This window comes from Neopsephotus bourkii, unplaced genomic scaffold (assembly GCF_033783945.1).
Source record: "Neopsephotus bourkii isolate Nb327-2 ecotype Australia unplaced genomic scaffold, CSIRO-AGI_Nbou_v1 NB_1234, whole genome shotgun sequence".
Classification (NCBI taxonomy): Eukaryota; Metazoa; Chordata; class Aves; order Psittaciformes; family Psittacidae; genus Neopsephotus; species Neopsephotus bourkii.
Genome location: NW_026901719.1, coordinates 5189022 through 5206045, shown reverse-complemented (window position 1 = coordinate 5206045; position 17024 = coordinate 5189022). Strand labels below are relative to the sequence as shown.

Sequence of the window (17024 nt, the reverse complement as noted above, 5' to 3'; positions counted from 1 at the left end):
GAGACTGTGGGGCACCTTGTACATATATAAACTATCTGTATCAAAGCAGTGCAGGCTACTCATTTACACCACAAAACAACAAGCTTAAGATCATATTTCTGAACACAACTAGGCAGTATTTTTTAGGCAAGCTTATTCTGAGTTACTGAGGAAAGTTAGCCCAATGGAGGCAGTGGGAAGGTGGTCTCCTCCTAGCAGACAAGGCATTAAAAGAAGCCTTGGTCCTTAGCCCACGGGGTGCCACATGAAGGCTTAAATGGGAATTAGGAATGAAAAATCAGATCAGAGTAAGAAAGCTTAGGAAAAGCAGCCGTTTCTTTAGTCTGTTCAGTGTCTGAACACATACAGGCTGTGCCGCCCAGAAGGATGTTGAGAAGAAAAGACAAAAACAACCCTGGCAAATGTACTGCTATGTACAGGGCCGATAGCGGATGTAGCAAGCTAGAATAACATCCTCCTTAGTTTCCTAGAGGGTGCTGCACTTCTGCTATTAGCCAGCCTCAGAAGGAATATTTCTAACATGAAATATTACCTGTCATTTTTCACAGCTCCACTTCTTTAAGACACTACCCGACTTCTACTACCAGACTTCTACTACCCTAAGTAATTCCAAAGGGGAAGATACAGTATCTTAATAGTCTTCCCCTTACCTCCTGGTGTGGATAAAACTAACTAGGTGGTCAGAAGACAGGACAACCTTAATGGTGTCTTCTGTAAAATGGAAAGAGGCTGTCAGAAAAGCAAATGACCTATTAATTTCAGACACACATCCCCATCAACTCCAGTTTAATCCAGGCTTTACACATTACTCATCCTGACTCCCACCTTTCACTGTTGCCCAAACCCTGCCAAAGTGAAAAGACACCCTATCCAAAAGGCAGAGACGGAAAACCTAGAAGTGGTACACAGAGTACCACTTCAAAACATAGTGTTTAATTAGCAAACAGTGATCTTTGAGAGATAGCATTTGAACTGTTCATTACAGCCTTCTCATTAAAACCAGGCAAGCCTCCCTGTACCTGTATTTCAGAACTTGAAACATCTGACCTTATTTGTAGTATATTTTTCATTAGCACAAACTCCTTCTTGAAGGCAAATACCACCTAGAATGTCATAAGGAAATACCTTCTCGGGCAGTGCGTGAAGCCACTGCTAGTCATAGCACTACTCCTTAAGCCCATCTGTGCTATTTTGTGAAAGTACTGCCACCTTGAACTTCATTTCTGCAATTGGTAGGTGGGGTGGGAGAAACTGCTCTCAGTTTCTCTTGCTACTTCCTAATTATTTTAGTGGGAAAAAAAAGGAGAAAGTCTCAGGCTTGGTACCTTAGCATAAACAGACATTCCATATCTCTTTCAGTGACTGTGAGATATCTCTTTCACATCAAAGGGAGCTTTCCTGAAATCCTTTGAAGGGATTGGACATCCCTCTAAGCTGCAAAATACCAGCACCAGCTCCTCTCTGGACTTTGGCAAGTGTCTTCAGTGGTTTAAGGTTAAAAGTCATGTTTCAAACACTGGAACATGAGGCTATTATGTTCCCTGGGAGAGTACTCGCTAGACTATGTGAGACTAAGCATGGGATGCTGGGAGATGTTGCAAATCTGCACGAGGGCTTCTGGTGATTTAGCAAAATGCCAGGGAATACATGTGAGTGTGCCCAGGCTTAGGAAACATTGTGAAATCTTTTCAAGGTAACACAAGTCATGAATGGAAGATTGTTGCATCTCATAAACACTTCAGGGGAGCAAATCAATGCAACAAACAAAAGGCTCCCACCCTTCAATTATCCCAAAAGGAAAGTCAGTGACTTATTGAAATCTATTCAGGAGTTTGTTATACAAGATACTCCAAAATTACAAGGATGGGATAGCAAAACAAAAATCCTAAAACACATGTCAGCAGGAATTACAGTACTCAAAGTGAAGAATAAGGACATAAAACTTGCAGAAGCAAGAGAAGAAGAGATGCAGAAGGAAATGGGGTTAAATAGTAGGAAGACAGTCTAAGTTATTTCTTTCTGCTCCAAATACCTTTTCAAACTCAGAGACATCAATGCTCTTCTATACATATTCCTGAAGAAATCTTAAGGAGCCCACACAGTGGAAAGCTCCTTTGCATACTGTTGCAGGTCCCAGGTGTGAGTTCCCTGGAGGTGCATCAATCCTGCTCTGGCCAGTCCCACAACACATCCAGCCAGCAGCAGAGCTCCTGCCCCAGCACTGTATAGGCCCATCACAGCAGCAGACTCCCACAGATGCTACTGCTTTCAAAAGACCTTTTCAGGGAGTATGGAAAAAGGTACAGGTTTTTCTGAGGCTAAGTCTGTAGCACCTACAGTCAGTTACACTCTGTAGAGATCTAGTATCTTCTCTTAAATGTGGAATCCCTTAGTAATTTCTGTTATTGTGCCAGAAACCAAAGTCTTTGAAAATGAAGGAACCACCATCGAAAATAATAATAAAGCAAACAATGAAGCGAGCTTTGCTGGGACAAATCATGGAAACAGTCTCCCAAGAAGATCCCAGAAGCATTCTTTGGCATTAAGTAGTGAAATCTGTCAAAACACAAAGCGCAGACAGCAGTGGGGCCAGAGGGGAAGAGGGGTGGCAGTGCCATGATGCCCAGCTGTCTCATTCTGTTAACGCCTACTAGCACAAGACAAAACTGAAAAGGCCCAGCTTGTCCTTCACAACTCAACCACAGAAATGCAATGCACTGTGCCGTAGCCATTGACATGCTCCCCTCATGCAGGCTGCCTCTGAACTACACAGCAAGAGGGACAGTTGGTGCCACAGATCTGAACGTTGTTTGCCATTTTCATAGGCTCAGGAGTGAACACACAGACAAAGTGAAATACCCCACAACAGGATCCTCTTCAATTACAAAGAAAGAGACCATTACAGGACGGTGTCAATATGGAACATCTAAATGAGTCACACAAATGTCATTTTAATTAGGGAAATAAAACAACCCATTAAAGATCAGCAATGCAATGTTCATGTGATATAATGAGACAAAAAGCAGCAACTGAACACACAACAAAGTTAGGTCCTCACAGACAAACACAGGAAAGGACACCCCACATTTTCAGTTTACCATGATATATCTAGGCACTATAGAAGAGCTGACGCACAGAATTATTTGCAGTGTCAGTAAAGTCTTGCAATATCTATTTAAAGCATAAATTAGTAATGAAGAGAGAGCAGATGCTTCGTTGTTGCATGACAGTGTAGCTTTAGTAGAAAGTCAACAAAACTATGTTAGATTATAGCAGCTGGTGACAGCATCTGAAAAAAACATGGAGCTCCTAATTTGTGGTGTGGTTATTTGAGAACAATTCTGCAAAAGAAGTTGGAAGAAACAGGACTGCATTTTACTATTTGATTTAAACTCAAGAGGTTTTAAAAGTGGGAATGTAAAACCAAAAAGCTGAGAAAACAAACTTTTGGCAATGACATTTGACTTGTACAGCAACAACTGCAAAGGAACTGCATTGCTTGTCCCGCAAAAAAAGCAGTAAGAATGATTAAGCTTTAAAACACATAACTGTACACACAAGAACACATAATCATCCAAGAGCTCAGAACTATGTCAGGATCACAAATGCGTAAAGGCAAATAAATACATTTAAAAGGCTCATCTGACACCATGTCAAAGAATGTTCAAGGTGAGATTAAAACATTTCTAAAAGGGAAAGGATTCCCCTTCACCAGTTAGTTGCAGTGTTTCATTTTCCCAGAGCAATGGAAGGGAGGGATGCAATGATGGAGCATGCACAAGGGCACCCACCCTGTCAGCAGACTTAGCAGTTAAAAGCAAATCTCTCAGCTCAGAAACTGGATTTTGCACCTAAGAATACTACTTGCATGAAATCCCTTCTGCCTTTTACTGTTAAGGGCACTGGAAAAAGTCAGTGTTGCAAACAGAACATTGCAGCCATGGCAACAAGCAATTCAACACTTAAACTTTTCAACAGACTAAACAGTATTTTCTTTCTGTTTTTATAATTTCATGGTCAATAATTCACCATGAGCACTTTACTTGTCTAGCTGTTCGTTAATGTCTCAAAAACAATCTCCTGTTAAAGCTTCAACCAAGAAAACCTTCTCACCCAAACTAAAATAAAAGCATGTGTATACAGGGAGAGCACTTCAAAAATGAACCTTTTTTTCTCCCATTTTGGAAATTGACGTAGAAAGATGGAGAAGGGCCCAAGTTTTGGCACGTTAAATCAAGCATTAGCCCTTTATTAGTAAAGTACATTATTAAATGCTACAATCACCAACCCAAAAGCACTAAAATTGAGATTTAAAACACCTAACAACTTAGGCCTTGCAACAGTATCTCTGAGTAATGCCCAAACAGCACACGAACTCCAGCGGGAAGTCTCCTTGACTCTTTCTGTTGACTGTAAGGATTTTGTTTTACAATATTTATATATTGTTATCAGCAAAAACCCATTTGAAAACTGAAAATTGAAGGCTAAAAATGGGATAAAGCATTCTGTATAGCCAATGAAATTTAACCCTATTAATTAGAGAGCTTCATTTCACAGTCAAAGTCTAATATTACCCTAATAAATGTATGTTTTTTTGGAGATGTCACTCATGAATGCAACTGAAATCATGCCTTTCTTAACTTTTAAAGGCATTGAATTTAGTATCTGCAAAAGAAATCACAGTTTTCTCAAAGTCAAGAATTTGAGATTTTTAGAACCTACTGACTGAAACATGAGGGCAATGGAAAAATGCTGATCTGTCCTAAGTAGACTAAATAGCATCCACATGGATTTTAATGCTCAGCAAAGGTGCTAACCTTAATGAATTATCTCAGCTAGGTAGTTATCCAAAGCTTGCATTACCATTTTCTATGTCTTTACCATTTTTATATTCCTTTACTGCCGTGAAAACAATGAACATGAAGGAACCAGACAGTACAGACCCTTTGAGAACTTCAGGGATCATCCTGCTTTCCTTGCCACATCAGGTAATTTAATTGCAGCATGACCCCACAACTGATGGATGCAGGCTTTGTTGACTGACCCTACAACTTGGGTGTGAATTCAACTTTGCTAGCAACACATGCTGAGAAGCTCCATAAATGACAGTGAAGGACAGAGCATGAAACAGACACAGAAATATGTTTACACATTCAGGAGGAACAGGGACCTTCTCCAGTCCTTGTTTATTTGGATTATTTTGACAAATAGCACTAATATCTATGGAGTTAATGTACCACACAAGAGACAGTTACTCAGCATTATGATTTTTTTTTAAGCCTCGCTGGTTAGATAGTTATTCTCTATTAATTTTTTTGTTTTCTCAAAAGATTCTTTTTTAACTGCTCTCTCTATAACTCACAAGGTGAAGAACTGGGAAAAATACACTCTCTTTTTCAACTTCTTAGAGCTTCTGGGCTGTCTTTTGACCTTCCCGCCTGGATACCACACAGTCTCAGCCTGACCCTGCACTCCAGGGTTTACCGGGTGTTTTTCACAGCCTAGATGGAGTTGGATGGAATTTTTTCTAAGCATGTCCTGAGACATACATGTGCTGGGGGGGGGGGGGAGGATACTGTGAAAGTGGAATTGTGAAGAAAGCATGGAAGCAAAATCCATTTATAACTAGGAATTGCTAGTAGGAGGTGAATGGTGACCAGCCTACGGGAAAGTGTCTGGTGATCATGAGAGGTCATGCAACACTCATTATTAAGCCTTATACAAACGGCAAATCAAAGAGGTGTGTGACAAAGCGGGCCTGGTAAAACATGGGGATGTTGAAAGACTTGAGGTTTTTTTTGATAGGAAAAAGGAAAAACAACCTCCACTCCACACAAACAGGAAAAGCCACTGAAATATCCAATACTTACTTTTATCTTCCTGGTTTTCCTCTGCTGCTTTGCCCTCCTCTTCCTCCTCCTCCTCTTCTACCTCCTTCTGCTGTGCTTCTTCATGGTGATCGGCGGCACCAACTGAAAGGCTCTGGCAGCAGTGGTTGAAACCGCTGTCCCGAGGCAGAGTGAAACTTCTTGGCTTTCCCCCATTCCCATTCAACACTTGCATCCGCTCACCCTCCACGAGGGGGAAGGGGCCGTAGTGGTCTTGCAAGTGGCACTTCTGGGTGGGCAAGGTGGACTGCCGCCGGTGCTCGGGGGAGACCACGGCCACCTCGGAGAACACAGAGTCCTCCAGCGGCAGCGTCTGCAGGTAGTGGAGTCCTGAGCTTGTCAGCGGTGTCTCTATGAGGTCCTGCCAGGAGCGCCGCTGGCTCGCCGTCTTGCGCACCGGCGAGTCGGTGGCGCTCCCCGCCGCCTCTGGGCGGAACTCCTCGTGCGACGACTGCGACTGGGAGGTCTCCGTGGATGAGAGCCGGCTGTGTTTTGGCTCCACATAAGGGCTTGTGCAGCTCATCTGCAACATCAGCAATGGAGCAACCTTTAGATCAGTGTACACCGAGACCTAGTGCTCATAATAACCATGTACTTTTCATTGTCACTGACACCACCCACTTCAGTAACAAAGGCATAATTTTACCAGATTAACCTGTGCTGATCCTAACTTTAAGGCATGCTCATATCTATATGTCACACCTGTAGGTCAAGCACTCATTCTTATTCATAATAGTAAAGATATCAGTACATTTACTATGCCCCTTAGTCTATAAAATAAGTCAACACAATTATTTGCAGTAAAATTGGCAGAATATAGCACTATGGAAGACATAGAAGAGGTGTGCTTGGTCCATTAAAAATCTTAAAAATGACATCCAAATGCCTGCTGTCATCTTATCTTGCTAAGAATTTCTTTGGAATCATGTTTGCAGTGCTTTGGTGCAGTTTAAAGATCTATGACCTGGGAAGGTAAAGTATTGCATTCAAATTAAACATCATGAACAAATCCTTTCCCCCAATTTTCCTAATTTTCGATTCCATATTTTTGCATTTTAAAAACTATATTCAAGTAAGATGCATTAGTTAATACTGAATATATGTACATGAAAATTAAAATTGTCAATGTAGAACAAGTTAGGTGTCCATACTCTGGTTTATACCAACACCTGCTTCAAGAAGAAAGCAAAACAAATCCCCTTGTGTTCCAATTTACAGACAAACCTACTTTTTCCGCAACAACAGAACAACTGGTATCACTGTTTGCAATATAAGACAGAACATTTATATGTTGGCATTTCTCTGGAAATTCAAGTGCAATTTGTCACTGTAAAGCTTCACAGCACAACTGCTGGAGTCTTAGAGAAGAGCCTGTGTTGTTACTGAGGCAGTAAGATTTTGTCAGAGAAGTAGATAAGGGTGTGGTGAAGGATTGCATGGATGAGTAGGTGATCGTCATGAATGAAGATCAGGAAAAAAGAACTCTGTAACTTAATCTACTCCATAAAGTGAGTGGGATTATAAATCCATGTTCTCTGCAAACCAATTGAAGTTAGGCTGCTGGATGCTGCTGAAGTTAGTAATGTGTGTGACTTAACAAATGCCTTAAGTCAGGTACTGACTCAAAAAGGTATACTAGAGTGTGCCTTAATGCAGATGCTTCTAGGCAGGAGAGTGCATAAAGGTGACGCTTTACCTAGTGATCCCTTTAGACAGTTGCAGGTGACTTACTGAAGGAGGCCGTGGGTATGTGTCATACGGGGGTGGTGGGCTGTCTTGTTTGGGTGTTGACGGAGTGTCAGCTTCCTCCTTATCACTCTCACTCCAGTAATCTACAAATTACATACAGATCAACACAATTTGGTACATTCATGTATCAGAGACTTCCTTTCACAAAACCATCCTTGGTACTACTGAGAGATAAATACAGAATCACAGAATAGAATAGAATCATAGAATACTAGTGAATGCTGTAAACATTAGCTGCTGTAATTTGCAATTGTTTCAATATAATTGTTTTAATCTAATCTATATTCAAAACATTATGCAGTATACTGTCTAAGTATCCATTGCAGATAATACTAAACAACAACCTGCAAATGAGCCACAAATTTAACTCTTGTACACACCTTATAAAATACAACATGCAGAGTATTCCTACTGAAACTATCAGATTTTCAAATACTTATACAGCCATAAAAATAATTATGACTAGACGTACATTGGCTGGAAAATACTGAAAGTATTTTTTGAACAGGAAGGATGAAATTGTAACTTGCTAAAGTCTTGTTGAGTGCAAATAACATTAAGGAATGTAATTAGAACCAACTGGCAAAGCAAACAAGTAGAGGTTACTGCACACATGAATAGTCAATGCTATTTTACTACCCATTTTCTCCATTGTATGCTACCAGTTACCCAAGCTTTTAAATTAAATTTCTATTAACAAACATCTTTAAAGATAAGGCAGAAAAACTACTTTTCATATATCTGCTTCCTAAAACAACTGCTGACATGTTATCCATGCACGACTATAAAGGAGATATGGTAAGGAAAAGTATGATAATGACATTTAAGTGCAGAGTTCCAAAAGATGGATGAGAAACTACAAAGGCTAGATTCACCAGGATATGAGGATCCATTTTGTCATGAAATCAAGTCTTGGTGAAGCCTATTTGATAAGTTTGGTAGCTTGGTCAAAGGGCAAAACACATGGAAGAAGGTACCACATGGGAATTTATTCTGTTGCAAATATTTTTGAAGCAGAACAGCATCTAACAAAACAGACACTGGACTTCAACAGTCCTTCAAAAAGAAAGATACCAACTCAGCTCGAGATAGGTAACTTTAGGATTTTGCCACATTGTAAGACATGTGCAAACATTTCTGTTGTCACCTTCTAGTAATTGGTAAATCATTGTACAACAGCGCACTTTAGATCAGATTATTCACAGACTAATCACAGGCAATTTTCACTTTGCCTAGTAAGTGTTCAGTGAACTACTTAACTAACTTACTACTTTCTCTTTGATAGACGGGAAGAAAAAAATTGATTGCTGCTTCATAGAATCATAGAACAGTTAGGGTTGGAAAGGACCTTAAGATCATCAAGTTCCAACCCCCCTGCCATGGGCAGGCACACCTCACACTAAACCATATCACCCCAGGCTTCGTCCAGCCTGGCCTTGAACACCGCCAGGGATGGAGCATTCACAACCTCCCTGGGCAACCCATTCCAGTGCCTCATCATAAGCAATCTAAGCTAAAATCCAAGCTGGTACAACATACGATTTTGGCTTTAATGATTTGTTTTTGTTACTATGATGATTTTCGTGTTGTATCATTAATGATCTACTGTAACTAAACTTTTAAAGATTTAAAAAAAACCCTTACCTTTAAGTAACACCATCTTGAAACAGCTCTCCCTACAATTTTGTATATATTTAGATTGCAACGATGGTAGGGACAGCTTTATTTATCTATTTATTTTTTTCCAAGCAGAAATAACTCCATCTTAACTCTAAGTCTCCTGATTTAAGTCCTTCAAGCTTATAGCTGAGATTCTCTTAAAACAGTATAAATAAGTAGCATAAAAAAAGTTTTTCATGACTATGAAATAAAAAAATTCAAAGTTTCATTTAAAGAAATCTGCAAATAATTAATTTTTGGTGAATGAAAGACTAAATCAGTGAAAACTCTTTCTTAAATCACTCCTAGTTTTAAGAAAACTTGTTTCCGGCAACTAAAACCACCTGAAAATACTGGCATATAAGCCCGCTTGCTGCATTACAGCAAAGCCTAATGGCATGATGGGTGCTGAGAGGCCTGTCAGAATTGCATCACTCAGTGACATTACTGTAAACTTGGAGCTCAACTGTTTATTCTGAACATTTAACAGCTTTAGTGCAGGTTCCAATTTTGGCTAAAAATACAAAGAGGTTACATAAGCCACTGTACGATACTGCTTTTGTGCATCTTACCTCAGACAGGGAATTATGTTGGCAACCTATGGCTTGTCTAGAAAAATTCTGATGTCACAGGGGTCAAGTTCCAGATGGAATGTATGAAAATAGCCTCACATCAGCTTTTAAAAATGTTCTGCTTTTGGCAATTGACTCATTAGTCTAAAGTGTGTATAATGCTATCAGTTACCATATTTCTCTCTCCAGATTTTGTCCAATTAAGTGATGGACAAGCTCAATGCATTGGGAATATCTTGAAAGCTTTCTGAATGAGCAAAAGACTTAATATATTATATCTAAACTAACACTGACCTGCCATTTGCCGATTAAGTATTTTTTATTTATATAAACTAGTATTTTTTTCTCTGGTTTTATATGACTAGAAAGTATATAACTTCTCCATCCAAGGAAGTCTCTTGCCATATTGCTAACAATCATTGTATTTAATATGGAAAGCTTATGGCATTTTTATAAAACTGTTCCGTACAGAAGGTAACATTTTACTTAGCAGTACATCCACAACTCGGTGACTTGTGCATCTCCAAAGCGCCTGAAATATATTTATGCACTTTAGATTCAGAAGCATTCAACTCTTAATTAAAACAGGCTTGACAACTACTGTTGAATTGTTTGAGGTATTATAAAACTTTGCTGCAAAGGGCTGAACTGAGCAGAAATAAAAGACCTTTTGTAAAATCAAATTTGTAGGTGACAGTTGGTACAGTCACTGAATATAGAAAATTCCAGCTTCACGGTTTTTACAGTTGCAAAAATCTAAGTGATAGAGAGGTTCTACTTTGCTAACTTGATGCCTCTCTTACTTAGGGACACTACTGAGCTGTTCAATAGCCCTTGTGCTGGGAGCGGATGATAATAGCCAGAGGCACAGAAGTACTGTACAGCGGCAAGGGGGGAACATGATACTGCTTCCCACACTAAACACAACTAAGCAACACAAAGAGGATATAGTTTTACCTACCTGTATGTGATAAATCAATTTGAGTGAATGGCTTTAGAGTGGTAATAAGGAGCTCTGTCAGTGCCTGGGATATAATTTCCATTGTAAGTAGGGTCTCACTGATTATCGTCAACAGGGAGACATTTTAATAATAGGCAGCACAGGCCTGGATGCACATGATCTCATGCCTAGGAGTGGGATCATCTGCTATTTTATTACTCAGTGATTGCTTGGTAGCAAAAATATTTCTCCATATCCATCTGGATTTTAAAAGGCGTACCGTGTCTGTAATTATGCACTTCGACAGCGTGAGCATAAGTGTTCACACACCTTTTCACTTACTCTCCCACATGTTATTGCAATTCTAGTGCCAACCTGCTGTCAATAAGAGTTTGAAATTGGCTTTGAATACTAACACAGAGGATTTCCTAGAAGACTCCAAGATTCAGAGCTTGTTCACAGCCTCTTCAAGCAGTGACAGATGGCATAAAAATCCCTCCAAAACGGTTATTCTAGTGCTGCCTGGGGAGTAGAGATTTCCTAACTTGATTTTGGAGTCTGATGAGGCACTGACAACATGACTGGAAGAACAGTGAGCATAGCACTGCTGTCCTGGACTGTGAATATGAAGGGTCTGGTGTTAGATGTGCCAAGGACCACATCAGACTAAAAAAGGGTGTGTGCAACACTCCCAGGATAAGCAGTTGCATTTACTGGAAGATGAGATTAGAAATAAGGTAACAGGTACAACCTAGCTATGTTGTACCTGTTGGCAACAATCTGCTGTTGTACCAAATGGCAAGACCAAAAACCTTCCCATGCACACTGCTACCACTGACTTACAGCGATATGCTGTGAGCCACTGCTCTTCAACCCCAGGCCATCCTTCTAGGATGCTTTGTGGTGAGGCAATCAGGGTATGAATCAATGATGACGTAATTTTCAGATCTTTTAATCTTCTACCACTGCAGGATATCCTACTCTCTTGATGTTTCTACCTGGCTGCTGAAGTCACCCTTGCTTCTCACTGGGGAAAAGAGTATTTTTGCAGTGTCTCTCAGGAAAATGGCACTACAGCAACACACTGCAGAGAGACAGACCACACAGAACTATCACCTCGTGGTATCAGACCTGAAGGTCACGGCTAAGGCTGCTGTCACATAGGTTGGTAGAGCACCACAACTTTGGGAGGCAACAAGGACACCATGTGGCAAATGCTGAAGCCTAGCAATAGCGTTTTGAACACAACTCTCCCTGAAAAATGGTTAGAAATATGGTCTTTGTAAAGGAAAGACTAGATTAAATACATTGCTGCTGCAGCTCTGACCTATAAGCTTTTTGGGCCAGAAGAAAGAACCTTACTGATGGAGTCTGCAGAGCCACAGGATTAAAAAAGTGAAGTTTTGACTCAGTGGGCAGCAGGCAGACAGGCATCTGGATAAGCTCTGGATCATCATGATCACTGCAATTTTCTGGTGTCTGCTGCCAGGTACATCTGTAAAAGAGAGCATGGGCTCAAAAGCCAGCTGCTTGCCAAAACAGCTAGTTGGACAGGAACACTTCTGTGGATCCATGTCACTGGCAGTTCTAGGAAACAATATCCCCAACACAGCTGAGGTTGTATCTTTCTTTTTGCTGACTGAAAACAGGATTTCTACTGCAGAAAACTAAAGCGAAGCAACTCATTATTTTACATATGCCACTCTTCTAAACCCATGAAATACTAAGACATTAAAAATAAACAGATGTAAAATGATGAAAACCTGCAATTTCAAATGAATGCCAGCAGGGCTTTAGCACAAATCTCAATAAGCAAAAGGAGTTGAAATCACAAAAAAATTAAATGGCCTTAAAATTAAAGTCTTTGGGAGAAATCCAGTTATGTCAACAGGCTTTAGAAGAATGGTTTTGTTCCTGAGACCAATTTCATGCATTCCTGCCCCCTGTGAACTCAAACACCAAATGAAATGTTTAATTTCTTGTTTTTAGTTAGCAGATTCTTATGCTTCTCCTGACAGGGGACACAGACTCCTTGGCGCCACATACCAGAGCTTACTGACAGTACATTTGCTGCTTTTAGCTACCTTCTGTGGCCTTCTCAGAAATAATCCAGTCTGTGGACCAGAAACTGAAGGAGCTAATCAAAATCCCTGAGAAAGAAGGAATTCTCTAAAGCAAAACCAGTGATAACCCATGAGTGAATTGCTTTCAGATTATAAGAATGAGGCCTGATATACAGCAGGGAAAAAAGAACAGATGAATTTGTGATAAGAGCTGACAGAAGAAACCAAAATAACGACACATTACCTTGCTCTTGTTTGATCCTCTCTCTTTCTGCATAGCCAGCAGCAAGCATGTTAATTCTGTTTAGCCACCTGAAATAATATTAAAAAAAGCAGTGATACTGATCCAGCCTCTTAATTCCTGGGTGCATTTCTATAAAACCAAACTTAGAAGCGTCTGAAGGAGATTCAGGACAATGTCATTTTTCATATTAGACAGCTGCTTCCTTTGATACTCTTACGCAGGGAGTCTCCAAAGATCTATGATTCTGCTGTTGAACAAACTGTTTTCACAGCAAAGGTTTTATTTCAAATGGAAAACCATGTATGATGTCAAACATCTGTAAAATAAAGGATTTGGAGATCATCAAAGAACTGTTAAGTCTGGTGCTCACAGATATGCCATCACAAAACTCCTGCTGTTCTGATTTCTTAAGAATAAATACCACTTTTCAGAGATTTAAGCAATATTTTAAAGCCTGAATTGGCAACTTAGCAGAGGAACAGAGCAGAAACCAGCAATAAAAAGAACAGGTTCACTCCCAGTCAGTGAGGTTTAATTATGCCATTATGTGTTTTAAAGCTTACCTACAATGCCAAATACAAAGAGAAGGAGGCAGATCAGAATTCACTTTTGTGTTCAAGTCAGAGAAGCAGAAGGAGAAAAGACAATTGCTTCAAAGCAATTCACATCTAAGGCTTTAACATCAATTTTGATTTGAAAAAATGCTTCCATAAACTGCACAAATTAGAAAAAGCCCAACAACTAAACCCAAACTACAAAAAAACCCAACAACCCACCAAAACCTAACGCCCACCCAAACTGTTGCTATTCTCTTCTAGGAGGGCTGTCATTGGCAAACATACACTCAACTGCGCCTGTAGCAGTGCACTGCTTCCACTTGCTCTTTTCCCCCATGGGGCTCTCAGTGTATTCATTATCCAATTACTAAATCATGTCTTCCATCAACGAGGCTGTAAACCACTATGACAATCTCCCGTGGTTGTCCATTCCATGGTAAATCTAGAATTACTTGGTCCACTCATCCCATAGTCAGGATTTGACAGGCTTGGTTTGCCAACCTACTGGCTTGCAATTTTACTGCTAGGGTATACAGAGGGACAACTGAATTTAGGTTTGTTTTCTTCAGGAATGTGAAATGACTGTTTCAGAAAACTGTGCCTGACTGGTTTCATTTGCATACTGTATGCACAGGAACGGGATGTAGTATTGTCTCAGCAAGGGATCACCATTGTAATCACTTCCACATGCCAGCCTTTAAGACTATTCAGTGTAGGGTAAGCAGGAATCAGATAATAAAATACAGTTGCTGTATTCAAAATGAACTTCTGTCACTGTTCTTTCACAAACAGTGACCACACATATGATCTGTAAATCACATTGATGGTCCACAAATCATTGCACACATTGGGAAGAAAGCACCCTGTACATTGGAAAGAGATTTACTCCTGAAGTGATTACACAATACTTCATGTTAGCATACAATTGAAATTTCTGCCAGAAGAATAGGGAAGCTGAAGAAAAGACTTAAAATTTCGGTTGCAATTGTTAGGAAGTACCATACACTTATAAAAATAAATGGCACATAGGAACAGAAATCCAACAAATCATGTTTCAGGCAATGATTCCACATCTTCATGGCAGAAAGGTGGCCCATACATAGATAGCTTTTAGCTTCACATTCCTGATAAGTGAAGGTTTTCTTTGGGGAATAAAGCTCACCTATCTTGACAGCTCTGCCAGCCCATATCAGAAGCACTGAGGCAGGAACCTCACCCACAGCACTCTGGCCCCATACTGCCAAGGGACCAGCAAAGGCCACAGACTTGTTTGTGTCCAAAGGGTAAAGCAGCACAAGAAGAAAAGTGCCTGCTCTGTCAAATGGCATGACAGACAGTGGAAGTCTGCCATGCTTGCCTCTCGCCTATTTTGCATTTCACATTCCCCATTTGTCTCACAGTTTACCACTCCCCAGTGCAGCCAGCTGGGAACAGTGCCCCACTGAGCACCTTTGGATGGGGCTGCTGGCCACAGAGTATTACATGATACACCTAACAAGGTTCTCCTGTTGGAAAACTTCATTCTGTCCTTAATAAGAGATAGCATTTCGCGTTAATTTCCCTGACAGTGAGGTTACCAATTAAATTAACAAACACATAATTGACAGTCAACTGACACTGCTTACAGCTATGGCAGAAGTCAGTTTCCAGAAAAATGTTATTTTCTGAAAAGTATAATCTAATGAGAACCCAGCAAATGTATACCAGTCTGAGACAGAGACAGCAGACCGACTTCACATTTAATGATTTTGTGCAGGTCATGACCTGTGTCGTGGTCTGGAGTATCACCTGCAATGCACGTGGGCTGAATGAGAAGGTACTGAGGTGGCTGTAATCTGTTAACAACCATGGCTTTTGAGCAGTTTGCCAGTTTAGAAACTAAAATGGTATTGAGTTCTGCGTGGAGGCTAAAGCTTGTTCAGATGTGGTTAGAATGGGTATGGTTAAAGAATTAATATTATTTTAATAAAACATGGCTAGAATTACAGCTCATTGAAGTTAGAATCCTATGAGAAATCCAACACACTGGGCTGGTATCACAGGGTAAAGATCTCCTGCAGAATGGAAGAAGACTACTGGGGACAAAAGTTCAAAGCACAGTTATACAGATATTCCTCACCATGAATATTGAAAGATACAGAGCCATAGGACACAGGAAGATTTAAATCTTTCTTCCCTGTGGTGTGCTGTGTCCTGGAAGCCATTGTAACTTTTTGAGGGCAAGATGCCAAGGAAGCATTCCTTCCTTATTGCAACTGCAGCTTTAATTTTCTTGTGGGAATTACAAAATCTATTTGTTAGGTATGATAGTAAATACAGTGGCACTGTAGATGCCACAGTCACCTAGGTTTCCCCTTTTTTTTTCCTCCCCTTCTTTTTAAGAATAGCACATACATTTCTTGTCAGTATTTAATTACAACAATTTTACGACACATACAACAGGATTAAAAAAAAGTCAATCTTTCTGTAAAGAAAAATGCACAGTACTGGCACTCTCAGAAATAGAAGGAACTATTTTTCTACCCTATCTCATCCTGCAGGTAGATGCAATGCTTTCAGTCAAAGAAGGGTGTCATGTTGTCCATAATCATAAAGCTTGAGGACAGAGGACAAACTTGCTTATGGAACTATGGAAACCTTACAGTGTCTATCAGTACCCAAATGCAGTTTAACTGGAATGAAGAGGCCTGTGGAATTTTCAGAGGCCTTCTGTACTGAAACCTTTCAGAGACATTCTCATGTGCTAATACTAAAAGCTGACTTGTCATCTTTCCTCTTGATCATGAAGCAACACTAAGGAAGAAAACTCTTACAAATGTCAGTACTCAACGTCACAAAAAAGAGAAAGAGTACAGTTCAGCTACAGCTACTTCCTTGACAGCGGGTCAAGGAAGTTCTCAGACAAATATTCCACATGAAGTTACTGACTGTATTTCCCTGCCTTAAAGGTATAATTTTGGCAGCCATATATGTCATCGTTAAAAAGAATGGACAGTTTGGAATAAAAAGGAAGAAAAAGTATTGTAAGTATTTAAGCCAGCCAACCCTGAAAAGGATGCATTTGGCTGTGAGCTGATGATCAGGATTTCTGAGTAAAGAACAAATACTTGGTCCATATAGCAGCAGGCAAAGCTACCATGGAAAATAAAAATAAAGTTACATATATTATCTATCATCAAGTAGAAATATATGTACTGTCTTCTCCATCAGAATATTTCCTTGGAATGGGAATAACAATGAAATTTCAAGCAAGATGTTTCTGTGACTATACAGTTAAACTAGCAAAACAGCACTTTGCATCAATAAAAGATATTCTGTCCTTTTCACCCAGACTAAACATGTTATATGCTGC

At 40.0% G+C, this 17024-nt stretch overlaps 1 protein-coding gene across 7 annotated transcripts in view; it reads right to left on the bottom strand.

The window, feature by feature from the left end:
- Positions 1-17024, bottom strand: part of CNKSR2 (connector enhancer of kinase suppressor of Ras 2) — a 212526-nt gene that overhangs the window by 33442 nt on the left and 162060 nt on the right. For all 7 annotated transcript variants that reach the window (XM_061364565.1, XM_061364567.1, XM_061364564.1 and 4 more), the window contains 3 exons: positions 13116-13183; positions 7620-7720; positions 5871-6411 (listed from right to left, as the gene is read on the bottom strand). In XM_061364565.1, the coding sequence (XP_061220549.1) occupies positions 5871-6411; positions 7620-7720; positions 13116-13183 (710 nt within the window). The remainder of the gene's footprint in view (positions 1-5870; positions 6412-7619; positions 7721-13115; positions 13184-17024) is intronic.